We start from the raw sequence: 25,614 nt of genomic DNA on the forward strand, positions 1-25,614 counted from the left end.
TTATGCACCCATTTGTCTTCAGCGATTGTATCAGGAAGGTGAGCACACAATGATATGCTATTTTTGTTCTTTGATGCCTGATAACTGATCCCTTCGGCACCTCGTGATAACGCAGGCTGGTGTGCTTCTTCCATGTAGGCTTTGTTGCTTCTGAGCTAGATGGACGCTTGTTTACCTTCAAGCATTTATGACCCCAGATGCTATATCTTTTGATAGCCAGACATCAGCTTTCTTTACCACACTTGCTTGTTCACCCGCTTTGCCTCCAGCGATTGTGACGGGAAGGTGAGCATCATACAAAGTCAATTTAATGGAAGAAAATATTCTTGCATTGAGGGAGTACTTGAGTGGAGGTTGAATGTCCTTCTGCTACCTTAATACTAAACCTATACATAGATGCACATAGATCTATTTCCCCATCCTCATATATAAATATTTTTACATATGTACATGCCTTTGTTTAGACCTTTATAAATGCCCTTTGCGTCCTAGATCTTTCCTCTATTTCCTTTGACTTTCCTCTTGTCCTACTATCATGCTCAGTCTTCATTTAGGTTTCAGTAATTCCTCTTGGTTACATTACCCTTGATCATGCCCTACCAGGCCTCCTACACCCTCCTCACCACCGATTTGGATCACTTGTTCCCTTGTTCCATGGGTTTGTTAACACCATCACCTTTCCCCCAACTCCCCCTCTCCCATGTCCGCCCGGAACTGTTGGTCCCATTGCTTTCTCCTCCAGAATGTTCATCCAGCCTATCTGATTTAGACTGATCTGTGGAGATAATAACATGCACAGAAACAAAACAGAGCAAAACCAAGCAACAATATACAACAAAACAACAGCAACAAACCAATGACAAAAAAAACAAAAAAACAAAACACAACAAGAAAGAAAGCTTGTATAGTTAGTTCAAGGACTGTTTCTTGGCCTTTAGGAGAGTTTTCCAGTCAAGACCGTTTGGGCACCAAGCCCTGGCCCCAAAGTCCACCTTTGGCATTCCCTGGGGACCTTGCCACTCCATTCCCTTGCTGTTCTGTTGCATCCCCTTAGTGTTTTGCCTTGGTGTGGTGGGATCAGATCGGGTGCAATTCCTACACTGTGTCTCCAGTGTTGTCCCCTATAGGGCTATGTCCGCAGTGAAGGGCGTCATGTCTCATAGTGGGCCGGCCATGTGATCCTCTCTGTGGACTGGCTGCTCTACTTGGGAACATAGTTCTCACGGCCTGGTGGGTCAGGATGTGCTCAACTCTCTCCTCCTTCCCCTTCATCTGCTCCCATGTGCTCTGATCAGATATGTCCCTCTCCTGGAGCTGTGGATTCAGTGCCATCCTTTGAAATTAATTCTTCTGGGGGGAGGGGCAGGTGTCCACTTGGTATTTGGGACTGGGGCCAGCCCCCCAGACCTCTCCCCTGGTTCCCTACTCCACGCTGGCATGCTGCATTCCCATCTTGGAACACTGGGTTGAAGTCTGGTCCCTCTTTCCCTGTGGAGATAAAAACAATACCCTCCCCTCATGTGGGTTAGTGCCCTGTGTCCCTGCTACCCATTTCTTTATTATTATTATTTTTTTTTCCTTTACCCAACTCCTTTTTAGTTGTCTACCATGTGTATACCTGTATTTGATCTGGTCCCAGGCAGTTAGTTTTTTTCTTATTGTAGTGTTGCCAAGTATTGTAGATTTTAGTAATAAGACCTTTGTCTGATGTGTCATTGCTAAAGATATTTTCCCAGTCTGTGGGCTCTCTTACTATTCTCTTGGCGAATTCTTTCGATGTGTACAGGTGTTTTATCTTCAGCATATCCCACTTGTAAATTTGTGATTCCTCTGTATTTGTATCCTTCTCAATCTCTGATAGCCTATGTATTCCCTGTACCAAGGTTCTCAGGTTTATCCAAATGCCTTCATTAATGGCCCTAATAGTTTGGGGTTTTACCTCAAGGTCTATGATCCACCTTAAGGTTATTCTTGTTCATGGAGTGAGGTAAAGGTCTTGCTTCGTTTTTCTGTAGGTAGATATCCAGGTTTTTTTCCAGCACCAATTTTTGAAGAGGGCATCTGCGTCCCATTTGGTGTTTTTTGGGCCCTTACCAAAAATCAGTTGTTTGTATGCTGACGTTTTTATTTCTGGGTTTTCAGCTCTTTTCCATGGGTCCGAATATCTTTTGTCATACCAGTACCACACTGTTTTGACCATCTGGCAGAATAATGTACACTAAAGTCAGGTAGCGCAAACCCTCCCACTTTGTCCTTCTTCTTGAGAAGTTCTTGGCTAATTCTGGGATTCATCCCTCGCTATATATTCTTTGAAGAAGGATGATGGTATTTCAGCTGGGTTTTCAGCTCTTTTCCCTGGGTCTGAATATCTGCCATTATACCAGTACCATACTGTTTTGACCACTGTGGCGGAATAATATGTACTAAAGTCAGGTAGAGCAAGCCCTCCCACTTTGTCCTTCTTCCTGAGAAGTTCTCTGCTAATTCTGGGCTTCTTCCCTCTCCATATGAAGTTGGTAGTCAGTTTTTCAAATTCTTTGAAGAAGGATGATGGCATTTGTATCAGGTTAGTATTAAACTTATATAGTGCCTTGGGCAGAACTGACATCTTTACTATATTGCGTCTTCCAATCCCCGAGCATGGGATATTCTTCTATTTGTTGAGGTCACTCTGGTTTCTTGTAGTAGTGTTCTGTAGTTTTCCTCATACAAATCTCTTGTTTCTTTCAGTCAGGTATATCTCTAGATCTTTCAGTTTGTGCTTGGCTATTGTAATTGCTTTTTAATTGCCTCTTCAAAAAAATTTTTAATTGCCTCTTCTGTGATCTTGTCTGATGTGTATATCAGTCCGTCAGAATTCTGTGTGTTTTTCTTGTATCCTGCTACTCTGCCATATTCTTCTATCACTTCCAATACTCAACATGTGGAGTTTTGGGGATTTTCGGTATATAAAAATCATATCATCTGCTTTTAGTGATAGTTTTGCCTATTCCTTCCCCCGATGAATACTTTTGATGTTCTCCCTTTGTATTATGTTGTTATCCAGGATCTCCAGTACAATGTTAAACATGAGTGGGGACTAGGGGCATCTTTGTCGGTCCTCTTTTTCAGTGGAATTGTTTTCATCTTTTCTCCATTGATTACCACATTGGCTGTTGGTTTTCATACATAGCTTGCATTATCTTTTCAGAAGCAGGCTGCCATATCTTTCTCCCATCTAGTGGCTGACACGTTCAAAATGCCAACACTTCAGTTATCCTGCAGTCTGTCAAACACAGAACCTTGACAGCAAAGCACATCAACCAAAATTTGAAATGACATTTTTTCCCCCTCACAGTAATTATTTAGAAAGTTTTTTTAAAAATTTCATTTCCAAAGGCTTATCATGGTAACTCACATCCTTTCCTATTTACCCACTGACAGATACGTTATTACAAAAGACAGGAATTTGCTTTTATTTTTGTATCCACTGCTTGGAGAAACTTACAAGCAGCTATTTTAACATTAATGCAATATTACTGACATGCTATTAGAATAGGATACAAAAATGAAAGAAATTGAAGTTGTGTGACAGACAAAAAAGTACTAATTGATCAGTTCATCTCTTTTTGCCACTTCTAAAAAATCACATAAACCCTTCAAATTTATAGAGCTCTTTGGTTTTCAATGTGCGTATATATTGGATCTGAAAACCAGATCATGATGGTTCTGTGCTTTAAACCCTTCAATGGGTTCACTCGGCATGTAGGGAAAAATTATAAGCTTAACATCACTGATAGCATTCTACACGTGAATCTGATTTCTTCATGTTTACTTCCCGCCATTTTTACCTCTTGCGTCCATGCTCAAGTTTCACAGATTATGTTTCTGATGTTTGACAAACCTCCTTTCTTCAGAAAGAAAAGTTATTCAACAGAGCAAACGTGGTTTCTTGAAGTTGCTCAAATCTCATTCAAAGCCACCATTCCTAGAGGTCTTCTTTGACATGCACATATATGGGAACCATCTTCCTTTTCTGCCCCTTCTTGTTCCTCTTACCCCAATTAGATGGTGTACTTATCAATGTCTCCTCTGACTGATTATCAAGTTCTCAGAATGTAAACTTGCCTCCTTTGACTGATTGTCAAGTTCTCAGAATGTAAACTACTTGGTCTTAGGTTCCTTGTCTGTCTGGGTCAGTCCTGAAATCCAAGAACATAAAAGACTGTCTACCACAGAGTAGGCACTCAATCAATGTTGGTTGTTGAGTAAGATATAGTAGGGAAAATTCTAGAGCCAGAGAAACTGGATTTAAAGTTTAGTTCCATCACTTAGTTGAGTGGATACAACAGGAAGGTCACATTACTTGTGTCATAGGTTGGGCTTTTTAGAGAACAAAATCGGTGATGCTTATATATGTATATATAGATAGACATTTATATCAAGAATTTGACCCATACAGAATTTGATTCATATGTAGTGCTCAGGCTGATGAACCCAAGATCAGCAGGTCAGGCATGTGACCGGAAAAGTGAATGAATCCAAAGCTGGACAACCACGTGACAGGCTACAAATATCTCCTGGGTCGGCAGGCCATATATCAGGCAATTGTCTCAAGTCCACAGAACCTGAAGTTACGAGTCAGATGCAGGATCCAGACACAGTAAGCCTTCCTAAAGGATCCACTTATACTAGAAACAATCCACACCAAAATTGTGATTTCAGTAAGGGTGTTGCATTCCACCCTATTCTTTTCCCGTTATGGAGGTTTACAACTGATTCGATGTTAGGTCAAGTCATGGTGTTACTAGGGGTTAACAGCCAAACCACTGAGAATCCTGGCCCATGATTATTCACTATTGTACTATTTCATTAATTATTTGGAAATATAAGCCTTATTTTCTTCAACATTTTCAAATAATTACTGTAATGATATAATACCGATGAAAGAACTTTGTAAATGAAAATTTATCATTATCACAGTAATCTTGTGAAGTCATTATTTCTATAACTGACGAGTTTAGAGATTATCACCGGATACATTTCCCTTTATTTAAGCATTAGAAATCAATGAGAGTAATGTTCTATGATTAAATTAGTGTTGTTATTTGGTGTATAACCTGGATTGTGTGGTGCATAATTTTTTCTAGTGTGTATTTTGTATTCCACAGTAACAGGTGAGCTCAATTTAAATTCGTGTGTTCCTACATTCTGGTAAAAGTAATTTCTCTTCTATTATTCATTAAGAGATATTTCTTATTAATAGATGAAATTTTTTAATTTAAGAAGGTGGCATATATTCCTATATTCTTTAGAGGCTCATTCGCTAGAGGCGAGGCAGGTGAGATAGACTTTACGCTGCTCACAGATACTTTCTTGTTGTCATATCTTGGAATTTATTTCAATTGTTAAGTCAGGTTCCTAATATTTTGATTAGTGGGGAGTCCTATTTTTTATCTCCAGGTTTCCCCTGGTATTGAGAAATATATCTTGCCACTCCAGTGAAGGGCTGGTAGCCTGCGGAGTAGTATTTTCAGCCATCCCACTTTTTTTTTTTAAACATTTTATTAGGGGCTCATACAACTGTTATCCCAATCCATACACACATCAATTGTGTAAAGCGCATTTGTACATTGTTTCTCAAAACATTTTCTCTCCACTTAAACCCCCGACATTAGGTCCTCATTTTTCCCCTCCCTCCCCGCTCCCCCCTCCCTCATGAGCCCTTGATAGTTTATAAATGGGTATTTTGTCATATCTTGCCCTGTCCAACGTCTCCCTTCACCCACTTTTCGGTTGTCTGTCCCCCAGGGAGGAGGTCACACACAGTTCCATGTAATCGGTTCCCTCTTTCCTACCCATTCTCCCTTTACCCTCCCTGTTTTGTCACTCACCCCACTGGCCCTATAGGGCTCATCCGTCCTGGATTCCCTATATTTTCAGTTCCTATCTGTACCAGTGTACCTCCTCTGGTTTAGCCAGACTTGCAAGATCGAATTCGAGTCATGGTAGTGGGAGCAGGGAGGAAATATTTAGGAATTAGAGGAAAGTTGTATTTCTCATCATTGTTACATCGCACCCTAACTGGCTCATCTCCTCCCCGAGACCCCTCTGCAAGGGGATCTCCAGTGGCCTACTAATGGGCTTTGGATCTCCACTCCGCACTCCCCCCATCATTCACTATGGTAAGATTTTTTGTTCTGATGATGCCTTACACCTGATCCCTTCGACACCTCGTGGTTGCATAGGCTGGTGTGCTTCTTCCATGTGGGCTTTGTTGCTTCTGAGCTTGATGGCTGCTTGATTACCTTCAAGCCTTTAAGACCCCAGATGCTATACTTTTTGATAGCCGCACCCATCCCATTTTTATGACCCTTCAACAAGCCACTTTGTGTATGAGGAAGGCCCTGGGGACCTGATATAAAACAACTCCCTGCTACAGGGTCAAGTCTGACTGACAGCGACCCTGTAGTACAGGGTGGAACTGCTCCTGTGGGTTTCCAAAAGGATGACTCTTTATGAGAGTAGAGAGCCTCATCTTTATCTTGGGGAGCAACTGGTGGTTTTGAACTGCTGATCTTGCGGTTAGCAGCCCACTGCATACCCAATACAAGAAGAAAAATAGGGCAACTCTAGGCTTTTCTTCCTTGTTCCATCTTTTTATCTATTGTCACTTTGTCTACATCCTATAATCACTTATGGCGTGTTGTGGAAGAGTGGTTGAGTGGAGCAATACTTGCTGTGTGGCTGGGCTTCTCAGCATTTCAGTCTCTCACACAGCCTTCCTGGGGGTTCTCTTTGCTCCAGGCTACGGCAAATTCCTCTTGCTGCTGGGGAGGATTTGCCTTCTGCCCAGGCATGAAAGCAGCTGTGAAGTTCTTCTCTCCTACAAAGGGCTCATAACTTTCGGAATTTAGTTCATTTAGGTTTCTTTAAATTCTCTGCTTTCAACTGGGTTTAAAAAGACCATGATTTGTAGTTTATGTGGCATGTTTTCATTGTTGGGAGTGACGATCTTTTGTAACTTTCTACATTCTCTGATTTTAAAAAGACACATTAAAGTTATGTAACTGAAGGTTTATGAATTAAAGAGGTTGCAATGCTTTGTAATCAGACCTCATTTTAAAAACTAAGCCAAGCATTCACCAGTACCATGCACATCTCTTTACCAGATAACCATTGAGTGTTTCTTAAATGCAAATCTATATTTAAAGGAACACTCTTTGCTACCACTGAGATATTTAAAGGAATGCAATAGGCCATGCCAAATGGAGTCCACGTGTTAAAGAAAATGTTTTTCCAAGGAAATTATGAATTAAGAGATCTCATGGTCTTCTTCAGACCCTTTCCTGAGTGTCTTGTGTAATAAACTCAGTATTTGGCTATTTTGGACACATCTAAAATAATCTTAAGAATAATCCTATGGCTATCATGTAAACTAAAAAGTCTAGCAGTTTGTCTTTCTTTGGTTAATATACTTAACTGTCCTGCTTTTTTTTTAATTCTAGGAATCCTGAAACCCAAATATTGCAACAGGAACAGAAACATGACTCATCAGATAACATTTGTTTGGACAGTTTTGGTCTTGCTTCTTCAGAATTCTGCATTAGCTGAAGATGAAGAAATTAGATCAAGTAAGAATTATTAGCATTGTCCTTCTACATTAGCATCCTGGAAATCAAATGGGCAGAATTCAAATGATTTAAGGATGTTGTCCTCATTATCTTTGATGCCCTCATTCCCTAAAATAATGTATTGCCATGTTATTCATTAACTACCACGAAAGAGTTCCAGAGGTAATTTTGATATACCGTATATGCTTGAGTATAAGCCGACCCGAATATTAGCTGAGGCACCTAATTTTACCACAAAAGCTGCATTAAAAATCTGCCGAAAAACTCAGCTTATGCACGAGTATATACAGAAACTCTCTAATAGGAATCTATTAATTAAGCCTTAAATTTTGGAATAAACATGTTGGGATTAAGTGCCTCCCTGTTTACTGGAATTACCTTGTGTTTATTACTTTTGTTTCTTTGAGTCTCAGATTTTGCCTCTATTAGATGCATGTGAAAAAAAAGCACCTGCCTCATGGGGTGGTTAGGCTATTAACATGAAATAATGTAAATGAGTGATTTAGCACAATGATATCTCAGTGTATGATGCATATTTTTCTATTGCCTGTAGGGAAGACTGCATCAGAAATGAGAACTTGGATGAATTGTCATTTTGCTACCCAGAGATTAACTACACCTATCATACTTTGAGATAAAGTTTCCTTATATTCAGATTTTACAAGTTATAAGTCTATATGGGGGGTTTCAAAAAGTTGTGGGAAAATTGTTATCTCATAATTTCCTTTTCCATGCACTTTGCGAAGCCTCCTCATCTCTTAACTACTGCGAGGTGCTGTCCATTCATTAATGACTCATCAAAAATTTATGGACAACAACCCTCCTCCCCACTGTTCTTATGCCTGAGCTCAGTGTGGCAGCCAGTGCCAATCCAGTCCATGGAGAGCCTTTCTCTGGTTCACTGCCCCTCCACTCTACCGAGCATGATGTCCTTCTTCAGGGACTGGCCTCTGCTGATAACATGTTCAAAGTATGTGAGACAAAGTCTCTCGTCCTTGCCTCTACGTAGCATTCTGGTTGTATGTCCTCCACGACGTATCTGTTTGTGTTCTTGTCAGTTCATGGTACTTTCAGTAGTCTTTGCCAGTGTTAGCATTCAAATGCACTTAATTTTCCTTATTTTGTGTCTAACTTTCACATGCAGCTGAGGTGCTTGAAAATGCCATGGCTTTGGTTAGGCATACTCTAGTTCTTAAACTTTGCTTTTCCACACATTAAAGAACCTGCTGGTTTAGTGGTTCCTTGTGGGGCTGCTGAAGGGAAGGTCACAGTTTGGAACCCCCTGCTGTTCCTCAGGAGGTGAGACAAGACTCTCCCCCCACGCCAGTCTCACGAGCTTACAAGGACAGTTCTCCATTCTCATAGGACTTTCTGAGTCTGAATTGACTTGATGCCAGTGAGTCCTTATTCTATACCTACTGTAAATTAACTATGGTTTCTATTTAAAAATAAGACAAGTGGTTCGATAGCTTGATTCAGATTGGCTTAAGCTATATTAGAAAAGGTAAATATTTAATGTTGCATTAAATATAAACAATAGTAGTTCAATCCACCCAAGCACTCTCCAAGGTAGAGTTTCAATTCAGTAGATAGTATTTTCTGATTTTTCTTTTCTAATCATTTTCTTAGGGGCTCATACACTTCTTATCACAATCCATACATACATCAATTATGTAAAGCGCATTTGTACATAGTATTTTCTGATTTTTCAAAGGGAAAAGACAGTCACAAAATTTAAGGGGCTCGCCTAGTGCCATTCAGCTGATGAGAGCTGTAACTAGTATTCAAACCCTGCTTTTGCTCTTTGATTCCATTCCTTTGCAGTGACACTATTCATCTCTCTAAGGAGGAGTTCTCCTGGAGAAGTTTTTTTTTTTTTTTTAGTCTGGGTTTTATAAATGGCAAACTTTGCTTTCGTGCCCATGCTCTTGGATAACCTTCATGCTCTTGGCTAACTTAGTTATGAAATATACGCTGTGTGACTCTGAGACAGGAAGAGGGGCAAGTTGGCCAAGAATAACCCTGTAAGAGTTTATAACCATGGTTCTGGTCACAAGCAAATATGAGCAGGTCTAGACAACAATAAGTCTTATAGTATTTGGGAAGAGCCAACATTGACAAGCCCTACAAATATTTTTTTTTTCTATGCTATTTTTCTCTCTCCTACAAGTGCCAATAAAAAAAATGTAACCCTATAATCCCATTCCAGCTTCCAGAAATAACAGAAGGATCAAACTCAATTGAACTGGAAAATTTGTCTCTGGGCAGAATTCCACATTTGTTGTCCTGTCCTGAGGGCTGGTGGTGGGGATTATGGCAGAGACTCTGAACTCGCATCCTTCAAGTTCTCCATCGCTCACCTCCGGACTAGCGTCAGCATTACAGTTGCAGTTTTGTGAAAAATCCATGTTTTGCCAGTTATTGTTTATATATATATATGTGTGTGTGTGTGTGTGTGTAACACTTAACATTTTTTCAAATTTTCATTGGGGTATGATGGGTGAATTTTGGTAAGTGCAAAATTGGAAACTTTCAAATGAGCCTCAACATCCCATATATTTAAGTAGCATAGATAAAATGAAAGAACAAAGGGGGTGGTTGATTATTGATTGATTGATTGGTTCCTATTTTAAGAAGATTTAAAAATTCTTAATTACCACTAAGGGCAGTTGTAGCTATTTCTTCTCATGTATTCTGTTGCATATCCAAACTATTGGAATTACCTAAATAGACGAGGTGAGGTTTCACTCCAACTCTGTCTCCGAGTATTATTGTCTGTTGCTTTTCTTTTCTCCTCCCTCTGAATAGAGTGTCCATTCTCTTCAGATCACCTGTCGATTTTTCCACCCACCATTTCCCAAATTTGTCTTGCTAGACTGGACGCGCACTCCTAAGTGTCCTCGTATTTTGTGCTTTTTCTTAACAAGCCAGTTGTCTGTCTTACTAGACAGAAATATTTTAAATATTTTATGAGTCTTTGGACCCACTGCCAACTATGATGTTAGGTGCAGAATTAGGACTCAATTTGTAGACCAAAAGCATGGATCAAATAATAAACTCAGATTCGATGCATGCTGTGGGTACTGTAAAAAAAGAGGATTAAATTCTGATTTTCTTTTTATTTATGCAACTGCTTTGACCTGGACTAGGAATGACGCATGCTGAGGATAGTCTCTTTTCCAACAGAGCTCTAGGATGTGCTTACTCAGTTTTTCCTACATTTTGAAAGTATCTCATATCTATCTATACACAACCCTCAAACCAAACAAACAAACAATCAAACAAACAAACTATCTCATATCTATCTATACACAACCCTCAAAACAAACAAACAAACAAACAAGCAAACAAACAAACAGGTTTACTGAGCACAAGTCCATGTTTTAATTGTTGTATTAACCCTCAGGATGTGAGATAAAGACCTGTAGAATCTCTATTTATTTATTGGGGGGCTTACCCTGAGTTAAAAATTTATTATTAATTAGGAGTTAATACATATATTATATCATTCCATAGTTCAATCATGTCAAACAGAACCGTACAATTTACACCACAATCAGTTTCCAAACATTCTTTTTGGATGTAGTTCTTTAGTGGTTTTTGTTCATTTAATTTCTATCAGCTATATCAGAGAGTAAATAGTTTTATTAGCGAGTTGAGCCCTGAAATTTGCAGATATATGTTTTAAATTTCTTACCTATTGATTGTTTTACCTTTTTTCATATATATGTCAGATTAGCATTAAAATAAACACATTTCATTGATCACCATGCTGTTTGTGGCTAGCTTTGAAGCCATCATTTAAGATCTCCCACATTTTCGTCCTAGGTTGTCGCACGGCTCCAACGGACTTAGTCTTCATCTTAGACGGCTCTTACAGTGTTGGCCCAGACAACTTTGAAATAGTGAAAAAGTGGCTTGTCAATATCACAAAAAACTTTGACATTGGACCAAAGTTTATTCAAGTTGGAGTTGTTCAGTACAGTGACTACCCTGTACTTGAGATTCCACTTGGAAGTCATGACTCAGGAGCGAACTTGGTAGCTGCCATGGAGTCCATACATTACTTGGGAGGAAACACAAGGACTGGAAAGGCCATCCAGTTTGCCCTTGATTACCTTTTTGCCAAGTCCTCAAGATTTCTGACGAAGATAGCGGTGGTGCTGACTGATGGCAAATCTCAGGATGAAGTCAAGGATGCAGCAGAGGCGGCACGAGACAGTATGATAACATTATTTGCCATCGGCGTTGGTTCAGAGACAGAAGATGCAGAACTGAGAGCGATTGCCAACAAGCCTTCATCTACTTACGTGTTTTACGTGGAGGACTATATTGCAATATCCAAAATCAGAGAGGTGATGAAGCAGAAACTCTGTGAAGGTCAGTCAGCATAATTTTAAAACGTTTCTTAAATCTTGTTATGTTTATTTACCTTGGTGTGCATGGCTATATTGAATGTGAAATTATATTAATATTAGAATCGAAGTGAGCACAAATTTGTCACATTTAATCTAGATAAGTTTGATCTTAGAAGGAATTAAAATCTAAAGTTGGAAAGTTTATTATTTTGTTACATTTGTCATTTCTTTTTTAAAATGCATATTTATTGTGGAGATGGTAGAAAATGAAGAGATGCATAAAGAATTAAAATATACAAACTTATAGATCTTATATAATGGTATCAATTCTGTCAACAGATCGGTGATTTTAATTAGTTTTTATATTTTATTTAGTGTGTCTGATATATCTTCCTACATCAGAATAATGTTGTGTATATTATTTGATATCTCCTGATATTATTGAATATGAAATATTTGTTCCCTATTAACATGATAACAGACCATCTCCTATATCATCAAATATTCTTTGAAAACATAACTTGTAAAGTTTATTGTTTATCAATAGAACATGGCATAATTCATTTAACCATATCTTGGATAATTCCTACAGTTAGCTTATTTCTAAGTTCTGTTAAGATAAATAACATTGCATATCCTTTGTACACAATTCTGAATGAGAATCACTCATTATTTCTTAAGAAAAACAAACAAACCAGTATCCAGAAGAAAAGGTTTACATTACTAATATGTTTAAGACTTGGAAACATGTTAAACATTACACTCACCAGTAGTGAAAAAAAACCCCAGAAGTTAGCAGACTATTATATTATGTTTATATCTTTCTATGAAATATAACTTCATGTTCATGATAACGTCATTGTTTGGGAAAGTCTCATTGTTTCCCAAACAGTGTTCTTTAGGGAACAGGCATGCTTATGACTAAATTGTTTTGGGGAAGAGTAATTAGGAACAGTGGTGGGGCAGTGGTTAAGCACTTAGCTCTCGACCAAAAGGTCAGTGGTTTGAACCCACTGGACGAATGTGTGGCAGTCTGCATCTGTAAAAATTACAGCCTTGAAAACTATATAGGGCAGTATTATTCTGTCCTATGGTATGAGTCAGAAATGACTTGAAGGTACCTAACAAAAAATAATAAATTATATCTTTTATTTTTAATATTATGATATTTAGAACTCTATTAGTTGGAATGTCTTTATTTATATAAATGAGTCATTTTTTTCCTCCAGTTTACTTACCCCAAAGCCCTAAAGTATAGATTAGTTTACACTTGGTGGAAATATTCTTCGGTGTTATGATTATAAAACAAACTCCACTATTTACCTTCATATTTGTTTGGGAGAAAATGGTAGAGAGAAACATTTTAAAGCTTATTTTATTTTAGAAATTTTATTTAAGAGAGTATGGGAAATTGACCTTTTTCTTTAATCAAATGTTTATAAAGTACTATATAACAAGTTTTTAGAACAGCTACTCTTCCTGTGACTGTCTGGAAATAAGATTGGATAGACTTTTAAAACCCTGAGCATGTCAAATGTCAAAGGGACATATGGTTGATATGTTGTCAAATTAGGTAGAACTTTTTATTTTGATCCAAGTATACATTACGATTAAAACGATTTTTCGTGGTGAAGTTTCATGTAAGAATAATTTTTATCGTAAAGTACACATTTTATTTATTAACTGTGTCTGCCCAAGTAGTCCTTCAGAGCCTTTTTCTGTAGATGTGCACTTTAGCAAACGGATTCTCCTTAGTTTAAAACTTGTAATTACACATGAAGAGCCACCTATATTTGAAAAGGATATTTATTCATATAAATTGTGAAATCTTCAAAAAAATTCAAACTTGAAATTTTGTTAAATATTTCTTGATCTTTACTAACAGAAAGAATACAAAGGAGGTCTGTGTCTCTTCAGTTTATTGATATGGTGCACAATCACCATAATCTTACTCTTGAAATTGTATTTATGGAATAGATGAATTTATTTGCATTTGATGTGTTGCATTATATTAGATTATGGTTAATTCACTGACACACAATAATTGCCTAAAATTCTGTAATTTCTATTTGAATCATTTAGTAGACTGGTGTTTGTTTTTGTGGCAAATAATTATCTTCTGTTTTGAGAAGTTAACATGTAGGTTTACTATATCCTAAGAGTGTCACTATGAATTGGAATTGACACCATGGTATTGGATTTTTGAGTGAATATCATTCACTATTATCTTCTGTGGTTGATCCAAACAGATAAAATATTATTGACCTGCTTGTTGGTACACAGTTCAGTTCATCATCAGGGACTGATTGATTTATCTCAGGACCCCCATTTTTGTGATGAGTAGCTTATCTGTTCAGCCTGCCTATTCTTTCAGTTTTCTTCCTGATTCTTTACAGTCAACCTGGAATGGACTTCGTGGAAAAGGTGAAGAGGAAAAAGAGAGCAATTCTCTCTTAGTCCCTTGTCCCCTGGAGTATACCTTCCTTAGGACTCTTCAGAGATTTCCAGCAAACTGTGACCAGGGTTCTGGGTGTTAGGAGTAGCATTCTAATTAAAAATGTGTTGAATTCATCTGCACAAAGGTGTAGACCACTAGAGAACAAGTTCTAGAAAACTGCCCGAGTGTTCTTACTGACTCATTTCCCAGTACCTTGACTTTGGACTGATGCAGGAAGTTTCATATTTCTTAAAAGAGTGTATGGTGTAGCCTTGCTGAAGTAGGTCCAGGGCTACACCTGGTTCCAATGAACTGTGCAACCTTAGATTTAGCTTTTTTGAGTCTATGTTTTTCATTTTGTGAAGCAGGGGAAGGTTGGCCTACACTGTATAATAACTCTTCTTGATGTTGTCAAAAATACAGGTTTGAGTAACTTTCTGTTATGTGTGTGAAATGCTTATGCAAATTATTTTTGTTTTCCCTATTCCCACCTCCCCCCTCTTTATCCCAACTCCCTTTTCCAAATAATTTTTCATCAGCATACCTGATGAAGTTTGCACTTGATGTTTTGTACTAGATTAGGTTTTCTTTTAAAATCTCTAGAGGAGATAAAAATAATTATATACTATTTTATTGTAATTCTTTTAAGTTTTCAAGTGAGTTTGTTTTGTGGTGGGAGTCTAGGTGATGTAGTGGTTATGAGTTGGGCTGCTAACACCAAGGTCCACAGTTTGAAACCACCAGCCTCTTCCTGGGAGAAAGACTGGCTTTCCTGCTCCCCTGAACAGCTCCAGTCTTGGCAACTCACCAGGGTAGTTCTCCCTTGTCCTGGAGGGTCACCAGGAGCAGGCATCGACTTCATGGCAGGGAGTTTGGTTTTTGGTATCGTGTTTTGTGGTAACATACTTACTTTTAATAGTAATAAAGTGCATCTTCTCTCACTCATAACAAAAGAGAAAGCTTGATAGACAGATTGCCAGACCGCGTGGATCATTGGAGTTTCTCTTCCTTTCTGGAAGATACCTTCCTTTCTGGAAAGTGTACCTTTTGTCTGGGAATGATGCCCAAGACTTCTTCTGAGTGCCTTCACCATCAGCAGCCCTCCCAACTCCCTAGCCCATCAAAGTTACGTCCCTTTCATAATTGTCTAAGCATGGAGCTTCATCACTTGCCTATCAGTTGGCTGTACTGTGGGGGCTTGTGTGTTTGCTCTGATGTTGGAAGCTACATCCCTGATATTTCAAATACCTGCAGAGTCACCCAAAGTGAACAGTTTGTAGCAGAGCTTCCAGTATAAGGACAGACAATAAAAAGAAGGAATAGGCTGTCCACTTTGGAGGAATTAGCTACCAAAAACCCAATGGACCGCACCCAAACATTGTCAGATACTGAAGGACTAATGAGTAGAAACAGAACTTTTTCAGAGATGGCGACAGAAGATGAGCCCCTCAGGTCAGAGTGCACTCCAAATGTGACGGAGAAAGAATTGGCTTCTCAAAGCAGAGTCAGCCATAGGGATATGAATGGAATCAAGCCTATGGGAGTAAGCCTTCAGGACCTTCATTTGTTGATGGGAAATGACTCAAAATGGAGAAGAAACAGCTGCAAAAATTGTCTAATAATCAGATTGTGGCATGTATGAAGTATGAATCTAGGAAATGGAGCGCAGGTCTAGCTTAGGCATTAGTAAGCTGCAATGGATTGGTGTGACCATCTTCAGTGGGAATGGCACCATCAAGAGGTGCAAACCCATCAGCTGCCCTGCAGGGGAAAGATGGAGCAATCTGCTTTTAGAAAGATTTACTATTTATTGTATTACAAATACAGTCCTTTCCTGACTCCTTCATGTTTTCTGAGGAGGGTAGTTATCTTGCAGAATAGTTTGTGGAGAATTTGTTATTTTCATTTATTACTTACTCTATAAAACATAAACAGTCCTGCTCAATGTGTAAATTTATATGAGCGCCTTGGAAAAATCTGAAATCATTGTAACATTTTTACTATGTAACAGGTTACTAGAAATTGTGTATAAAATTTCCACATAATTTGAGGCATTAGTGTCCCAGAGAAGCATAAAATATGTGATATTTTATAACATATAGATGACTGTATAATGGGAACCTTAATATCTCAACTTAAGGAAAAGAATCTTGCCTTATTTCTAAATGTACTTAATGTAATATCATGTTACATAATTAAGCTAATATATAATAAGCTCATTTGCTCAACTTTTATGTAGAGATAAGACACAAGGTGATGTTTTTTTCCAGAATAATAGAAGTGATGATACTTGAGCTGTAGAATTATTAATTGAAAGAATACTAAGGATAACAAGCATGTTTCCACCTCTCATGTTATAATGCAAGAAAAGAACTGTAGAATTAATATCCTAGATCCGAGAAGCTTCATAATTCTCCAAGGTCACGTACTTATTAACAGCAGAACATGTGTGAGAATCTGGAATCCTGTTCAAGGGGTTTCCCTTCTCTCTGCTCTTCCTACTGATAGATTGCTTCATATTCAAGGCAGTGATACTTCAACTTGGTATTGCCTTTAAAACAGTGGAATAATCATAATTGTCTTATATCTTTTGTTTTGCCTTTATTTTCAGAGGAAAAAACAACAACAATTGATTGACTTTGTTCCCTAATGCCTGAAACACTCCCATGTTATACTCAAAGATTTTGTATATCTATATCTATATATATAAAGGACAAAAAATTCTTATATTCTCCAGTATTTACCCCTTGATTTTTTTTGTTGGAATAATTCATAATTAACCAATTCTCACTGTTTTTGCTTTTACTTCCTAGAATCTGTTTGTCCAACACGAATTCCAGTAGCAGCTCGAGATGAGAAGGGATTTGATATACTCCTAGGCTTGGGTGTAAAGAAAAAGGTTAAGAAAAGAATCCAGCTCTCACTGACGAAGATAAAAGGCTATGAAGTAACATCAAAGGTGGATTTATCAGAATTCACAAGGTAAATGTGATAGGTTGGTATAACTTTGGGGGTTTGACTGTATTTATTTTGATACTTGTGTGGATCTGTTAAGAATGTTGAAAGTTTACAGGCATTCTTTTCCTGTTTGTTCCTTGCAGCAATGTTTTCCCAGAAGGCCTCCCTCCATCATATGTATTTGTGTCAACTCAGAGATTTAAGGTTAAGAAAATATGGGATTTATGGAGAATTTTAACCATTGATGGAAGGCCACAAATGGCAGTCACTTTGAATGGTGTGGATAAAACCTTATTGTTTACAACAACCAGCATAATTAATAATACCCAAGTGGTCACCTTTACTGACCCTAGAGTTAAGGTAAAGATGCTTGAATATGGTTTTAGTATTTATGTGGAAAATACTTTGGGGTTCATATTTCTTGTGGGAAGAGAGCTACAATATATGAATGAAAAGATGAGTTCACATTTTAATGTTGATTTACTGAAAAACAGCAACAAATAAAGTCTTTCCAAATACAAAAGGGGATGAAGGGTGAGAGGAACTAGCATAAATTTAATAATTTTGAGTGAATTATATTGACAAAGAACACAGAATTAAAGATATATCCATTTTCTCAAAATAGCAAAGGAGTGATAATATTGGGACTTCAAATCTAGTCTATTTGATTTAAAATTTAGGTAGGTCTTTTTTTACATTGCCACATCCTAACATATTGAATAAAGACATATCTTTAGCTTATGAAATTAAGCTTGATTATGGATACAGAATTTATGTTAATTAGGACATATTTAGATGAAATAAAAGTGAAAGCATATTTCCTGGGTTATATATTCATAATACAGAGTTAATGACAAGGTCAATTAAACAATGCTCATTATTATAATTATGACAGAAATTTATGTTTTATAGTTTAAGAATTGCTTATGGTTATATATACAAATTAAGCATTTATGCTATTTATTCCTTTGGTAATCACATTAAATTAAATAAACACTTGTTGCCTATCACTTTCATTAAAGACAATGTGTTAGCTCCTCTATGAAATGACAGATGACTAAAGAGGGTTTCCTGTAAGAAATGACAGATGATTAAGGCTGATCCCTTAAAGGAACTTATTTATAATGAGCGGCCTCAGGCGAGTAGTAACCAATAGAACGGCAAAGTGCGTGGAGTGGGGAGGAGAACACGGACTCAAACATAAAATTAGAAGGTCCACCTCAGTGAGGTGAAATTGGTTAGACTGAAGGATTTTGACCCAGTGAGCTAAGGTCATTTTAAACGAGTGCTTCAGTATTGAGCAATCATTACTGTGTTGAAATGCAGGGTTTTTTGTTTCTAGCATGTCAAGTGGTGTTTCCTACTTTCGGGGTATGAAAGGCACACAAGAAAGGGCTAGCCTGTGTGAGTTCCGTTTGCACTGGCCTGGGAAGCCATACAAAGGGATGTGGGGCTTGTTCAGTGGAGGAGAGAAGGGCTTCATTAAAGATCTTGTCATAGGAGTGTCAAAATCGCAGCAGTTCTCTCTTCCTTGTAACTCCACTGTCGACTCAGCTCTGGATTTGTGATCAGTTCTGGTGATAGAGAAATTAATGATATTCTAAAAATTGATAAGACTAATCTTGATAAAAAACCCTGATGATAGAGTTTAATCTTAATGGAGTTATGAAAGATAACTTGGAGAAGTAAAGGCCAGAGAGGAACAAAAAATCAAAATTAGTTAAAATAAAGGCAAATATCCATGACACTAAATTATAGAAATGAGTTGTGAATGGGTATGTGAATTTGAGTCGTTTAAGAAAGAAATTCGGTAAAACTTTGAATCTGTTCCTGGAACTTAAGAAAGGGAAGGAGATAAAGAAACTTGATATTATTTTAGAAACTGAAGATGTTATTAGGAAAAGGAAGAATATTTGGGGAATGCTTCAGGTTCATTGACACAAGTCAGGCTGATTATGGTACTTCCTGCCAAAAATATTCTAGCCAGTGTTAGAATTTCAGGTATCACACACAGGTGACAAATCCAGGAGACAAATAAATTGTTACATGGAAGTAATAATTACGCTGTAAGCACAGATGAGATTGTCTAAGGGAGGTTGTGGGAAGAAGATCAAGGGCAGACGTTGAGGAAAGCCCTCATGAAAGGGCACATTGAGAAAAGGATCCTTCGCAGAGGCAAGAAGGAACACCTGATAAAGAGAATGGGACGCATCCTGGGCTTGAATCATGAAAATTGAGTGAGATTATCAAGGATGAACTAGCTACAGGGGCCAAAGGTGCAATGAAGAAAATAGAATGGAAAATGAGAAAAGTTATTGAGAGGGCAGCAGACTTAAAGATATTGCAGTCTCCTCAAAATAGCATAGGACTTGAAATCTAGTCCATTTAATATAAAATTTAGGTAGGTCTTGTCTTTGTGTGTGTATATATATATATATATATATATATACTGCCACATCCGACAGGATATAGAAGAAAGACATATTTGTAAGAAGATAAATCCAGCCTGGTAATGGAACCAGACTGGAGATGAGGACCTCCATCATGAGGCACTTGCTTTCCAGAGTTGTTGGACTCTGCTTGGCGATGTGTGGGACGGAGTCAACTAAGAACGAATGAAGGAAGGGCTGGGGAAGCCCCGTTTGTGTCAAGGTGATTTAGTACACAAGACTAGAGCCAATCTGTATTGTGGTGTCTTTCTTAGAGATGGCTAATGACAAGGAAACACAGAAAAGCAAAGACATTTTAAAAGAAATTTGTTTATGAATTGCCCCTATTTTCTTCCATTAGATATTATTTGATGAAGGCTGGCATCAAATCCGCCTCTTAGTAACAGAACAAGATGTAACGCTGTACATTGATGACCAACAAATTGAACACAAGCCCTTACATCCAGTGTTAGGGATCTTCATCAATGGACAAACCCAAATTGGAAAATACTCAGGGAGAGAAGAAACTGTTCAGGTGAACAAATAATGATTTTTTTGGTTTGCATTGTATAAAATGAGAATGTCACTCTCTTTTCACATCTGGTTGTATTGAACCCTTAAGAATGAAAAATGAGGTCAGTTTCTGAGTGTTATTGTATATCTATACGTATGCATGAAAATATAAAATCAGATTTTGATGTTTAATATCATCGATATTATTATTTAAATATATAATAATACTTAGAAAATGCTTGCCTAGGTTTACAGCATAATCCTAAATTCCTATGAAACAAAAATTCTTAGAAAAGTTAGATCAAGATAATGGATTTAGAAATGAGGACATGGTTTCACTGTCAGTGATGGGAGTTGGGGCGGGATTGCATAAACTTCTTATGAAGCTTTGTGGATAAAATTAGATTAATGCTTGACAAGGCTCTTCACAAACAAAACTTACACTTAAAAATAAAATGATTGTGCTACATTCAGCTCAGACCTGAAAACATTTTGTTTGATATTTTTGGGGTGTGGTCTCTATTAAATTCTTACAAATTCAAAAATGTGCAGTCAGTCCCTATGTGACTTGAGCAGTTTTGCATTAAAGAAAGCCATTGCTCTAGAAAGCCTTTATTTCCAAAAGTGTGTCCTTCTTGCTTTATTATCACTAAGGGAAGAATTTGATCATTTAGATGTATACACACAGTAAGAGTATGCCACACATATCATCCATCCACCCACCCACCCATCCATCCATCCATCCATCCATCCATCCATCCATCCATCCATCCATCCATCCAAGCAACCATGTAACCAAGCAACTAAACAACCCACTACCATCAAGTCAATATTAACTCATAGCAACATCAAACCCCAACCAAACCAAACTCACAGCTGACCCACAGCACATCTATAGGACAGGCTAGAACTGCCTCTGTGAGTTTTCAAGACTGTAAATTGTTTTACTAGAAAGCTCCTTCTTTCTCCTATACAGAAGCTGGTGGTTTCGAACTTTTGAATTTGCAGTTAGCAACCCAATGTGTAACCACTATATCTATAGTAACCCCGTGAGGCTAAAACTTTATGAGAGCAGATAGCCTCATAGTTTTCCTTCAAAGCAACTAGTGGGTTTGAATTGTCAACCTTGTGGTTACCAGGTCAATGCTTGCTGGACTTCACCACCAGAGCCCTCTACACACACACACACACACACTACCGGTATATATGAATACTGAATGCCAAATTGTACTAAATATTCCACAACATTCCAGGCCAACTCCCAAATCTCTGAAAACAAAGAGGATCCCTGAGCCTACCCTAGGCAGTCAGGACGGTGTAGACATTTTGGCTAAACACTATCTGTGAATGATTCTGTGTACCCTATGACGTGCTATCTAGAGTAGTTCTTAAGAAAGGGATACCGAAAGAGCTTCATTGTTTTCTGGAAGGAAATCAGAAATTTACTCTAGGTATTACATTATATTGTATAACACATTTACATTCAATTTAGGAATTCAAATTTTGAAGTTTATTGCTTTAGATAAAAGCTGAGATTTAAATCTGAAAGCAGTACTACAAGAGTGGATGTTTCTATATATTTGATTTATCAAATTTCTACATACTTGTAAAAATCAATTAGCTCGCATCCCAACTGAAATCCTACTCGGTTTTTAAATTCCAGTTTGACGTCCAAAAGTTGCGAATCTACTGTGACCCAGAGCAGAACAATCGGGAAACCGCATGTGAGATTCCTGGATTTGTAAGTAGGATGGAAATGTTTACATTTCTCCTCAATCTTGCATTGAAAGTGTTATTTTCAAAGTGAAACATCAGCAAAAAACAAATGTGTCTTTATACACAGTTAATTTTGTTCTTCATTGTTAATAGACATAGAATCACTTTGGGTAGAATATATTTCAAGATTCTAACTGTAATGTAAAGTTATGGTGAAAGGGCACCAGGAAACGATGTCACACATAATTTCTGACACCTCTGATCATAATTGTTCCTGCTTAGTTGAAGCAGGACTGAGCTAGCTACAGAAAAACATAGGATGCTTTATCTTAATAGCTGGTGTGTCAAAAGCATTTATTTTAAATTAATTGTGTGGACTGAACATCTTAAACATCACAATTCTAAAGAATAGGAAATGATTATTTTTCCTGTACACTAGCACTTTTTCTTAAACAATGATGATTACCTAGTTGTTGCTGTTTTGTTTTCTTGGTGTTGTTACCTAAGTAAGGTTTTCCTATGATTCTAGGATAAAAGCAACAGTTTTATTTGTTAAGCTATAGCTTGCTTTTCTAAATTAAATTTAGTTATATTGTGATTGCGTGTGGTGGTGTTGGTGGTGGTGGAGGGTTTCTTTGTATTTTTTCAATCCCTTTTGTCTGCTCAAAAAATAACATCCTTGCTAATGCAATTCATGAAAAACATTAGCTGGTGGAATTTGAACCCTGTACAGTGTTTTCCATTTGTCATCAGGCTGTCAGCATCTCATTTTTTTCTATTATACCGAATAAGCTGTGTCCACATGTTATCAAAACTGTTGCAGACACCTCTTGCTGCCGCTGAGTTGATTCGACTCACGGCAACCTTATGGGACAATAGAACTGTCCTTGTGGGGGTCTGAAGCTCTAAGCCTGAGAGGAGCAGAAAGCCTCGTTTTGCTGCTGAACAACTGGTGCGTTTTGAGCTGCTGACTTTTTGGTGAGCAGTGCAGGGCATGGCTAGTTATACCGCCAGAGCTCCTGGGAAAAATGCACTTAAAAAAATATAATGTCATTCTGGAACATTTTAGAAATGATTCATTCTGAGATATCTTGGACTATAAATTTCTCCTAAAAGTATTCATGAATCACTGAATTCTCAGAATCCATTGTACACGCTTTAATTGTGTGCCTCGATGTCTCTGCCTGGATGGTGTGTTCTGTGTCATGACTCCTTACATAATGAAAACACACTTTGGATTGCAGGCTTTGAAGTCTCACATACACGTTTTATGATGTATGATGGGTCTGCTTGTATAACCTGTGCTGTGATTTCATGTGTCCTTTTTTTTTTTTTTTTTACTTTTGCCATCTTCATTCCCATGTTTCCCTTTTCTGGTCGAATTTGAGTTTGTTTGGAAGAACTAATCACCTAGGTGAGCTGGGCCTGAGGAGTAGGAATGAGTGTGTAGTGAGCAGCTCTCTTACAGATGCATGGCGATGCCACGCGCGTGGTTTGTGACTTACTCAGAGGTACTTACTTAGGCTTTAGGATGGCTTTTACAGTATGTCTAGAATATTGACGAGCACATGTACAGTAAACCCGAGGTTAGTTTTGTTCTTGCGTGGATATCTTATCAAACAGCTTTCACATTTACATTTTCTGTTTTTTTTTTTAACCTTAATGACCTTCCTTCAATACCACTACACATACACTAATGGCATGCATAATTATTTTTGAGGATAATTACAAACGAATTCTATAGTTTCTGCTAGTTTTGATATTTCATGTATCTTTAACTTAGACTATAACATCTATAAATTAGAAAGATAATTTGAAAATTTAATTTGAAACACCCTCATCTCCCCCACCCCCCCTTTTTTTTTTCAGAATGGAGAGGTAGGCTTGGATATTATTATTCTCCTTAAGGTAATATTTACATTGTGGGATTGTTGGAGAAACTTCATCCACCGTGAGTATATTAGACCAATACATCGACTGTCATTGAGTCAATTCTGACTCCTAGTGACCCCATATAGAGCTTCTGAGGCTGTACCTATCGAAGAGAGTACATAGCTTATCTTTCACTCATGGAGAGGCTGGTGGCTTTGAACCACTGACCTTGTGACTAGAAGTCCTGACATTCTATCAGGGCTCTTTATCACACAAATAAACCCCATATATATATAGCTTGAATGTATATAGTGTTCATACTTGAAAAACTTTAATTTAGAATACCTTAGTGGAGTTAATGAACTGAAATTGAAAAGTAGTCGTGAGATCTCTTTATCATTCTATACAAGCTCATATTTATCCATACGTGTTGCTGTCAAGTCAATTCTGACTCATCGTGACCACACGTGTATGTAGTGGAATGGCTCCTCAAGGTTTTGACGGCTGTGAGTGATAGGAGATTGTCAGGCTTGTTTTTCCTGGCCCTGCCAGGTGGGTTCACCGTGCTGCATTTTCCGCTAGTCATGAAGCCCTTAACCCTTTGCGCCATTCAGGGACTCCACACCGATATATGTATACCCCATTCATGCGTTGTTTCTTTTTTCCCCATGTTTATGTTTGTAGTGCCTCAATGGTCCCAGTGATGTAGGTTCAACTCCAGCTCCGTGCACATGCCCACCAGGAAAACCAGGGCTGCAAGGCCCCAAGGTGAGTAAAACCTGAACTGTTTCTGTTCAAGCGCTCCAACAAGTGGGAGCAGTGCTTACACAGAATGCTTCATCTGCCATTGGCTTGGTTGTGAAGCTTCTGCCAAATGCCTGATAATCGTTTTAAATCTGAGTTTTGGCAATTTATGTATTCTAATTTGCATTGGTCTTTGGAACCTAAAACTGTTGACCCTAGCCTACCTTAAACTGAAGGGACATTATTAGTTATTTTTATTCTTCTCCCAAATAATGTTGCTAGAAATCAAGTATGATACCTCCCTACAATTTGGTGAGAATGATTAAAGATTGTTAAAAACCATATTGAAGTCAATATCTTAATTCTTAAGTTTACAAAAGTTGCTTAGAGATACAATAATTTTTGTTAAGTATGAGTTATGGTGATCACTTAGACGGAATTTTCTGTTTAACATTGAATCACCATCTAAAGTTTGTTCTGTTGGTCTAAGGTAACTGGAGTCTTCTTCTTCTTTTTTTGTATGCCTAACTTTTTCCACTTTCTTGTGATGATAGCTCATGTCTTACTGCAAGTCTAGATGTTAATTTCAAGGGAAAAATGCAATGAAAAAGAATGAAAGTGTACATTCCATATCTCAGTCCAAGCAAATCTCTATCTGGTTTTTAATTTCACAAAATGCACTAGAATCAATTTATTATCCTCACTATTTTTAGATTCGAGTTAGAGAAGTTAGTTCATGTATGTTTCTCATGTTAAATAACTGCATATTATATAGGATGCTTTGTCATAAGGAAGAAGTAGCCACAAGATTCTCAGAGTAGAATATACTCTCTAAGAAAGCTGAATATGCTCTGTCAAGCACACTGTATTTAAGACAGACTTATATAGTTATTGTACTTACAATAGTAGACCTAAGACTGTTGACTGACAAACATATCAAATGTAAATGTGGACACAATGCAGACATCCGAGTA

General features: G+C 37.7%; 1 protein-coding gene across 1 annotated transcript in view; it reads left to right on the forward strand.

Moving 5' to 3' along the window:
- COL21A1 (collagen type XXI alpha 1 chain) overlaps positions 1–25,614 on the forward strand; it is a 194,316-nt gene that overhangs the window by 76,891 nt on the left and 91,811 nt on the right. The window contains exons 2-9 of the mRNA XM_045294892.1: positions 7,488–7,613; positions 11,442–11,993; positions 17,222–17,390; positions 17,510–17,726; positions 20,157–20,330; positions 21,972–22,049; positions 23,894–23,902; positions 24,581–24,664. Of these exons, the coding sequence (XP_045150827.1) occupies positions 7,526–7,613; positions 11,442–11,993; positions 17,222–17,390; positions 17,510–17,726; positions 20,157–20,330; positions 21,972–22,049; positions 23,894–23,902; positions 24,581–24,664 (1,371 nt within the window). The 5' untranslated portion in view covers positions 7,488–7,525. The remainder of the gene's footprint in view (positions 1–7,487; positions 7,614–11,441; positions 11,994–17,221; positions 17,391–17,509; positions 17,727–20,156; positions 20,331–21,971; positions 22,050–23,893; positions 23,903–24,580; positions 24,665–25,614) is intronic.

Source organism: Echinops telfairi, unplaced genomic scaffold (assembly GCF_000313985.2).
Source record: "Echinops telfairi isolate 266 unplaced genomic scaffold, ASM31398v2 ScPeMD7_3533;HRSCAF=4204_1, whole genome shotgun sequence".
NCBI lineage: Eukaryota > Metazoa > Chordata > Mammalia > Afrosoricida > Tenrecidae > Echinops > Echinops telfairi.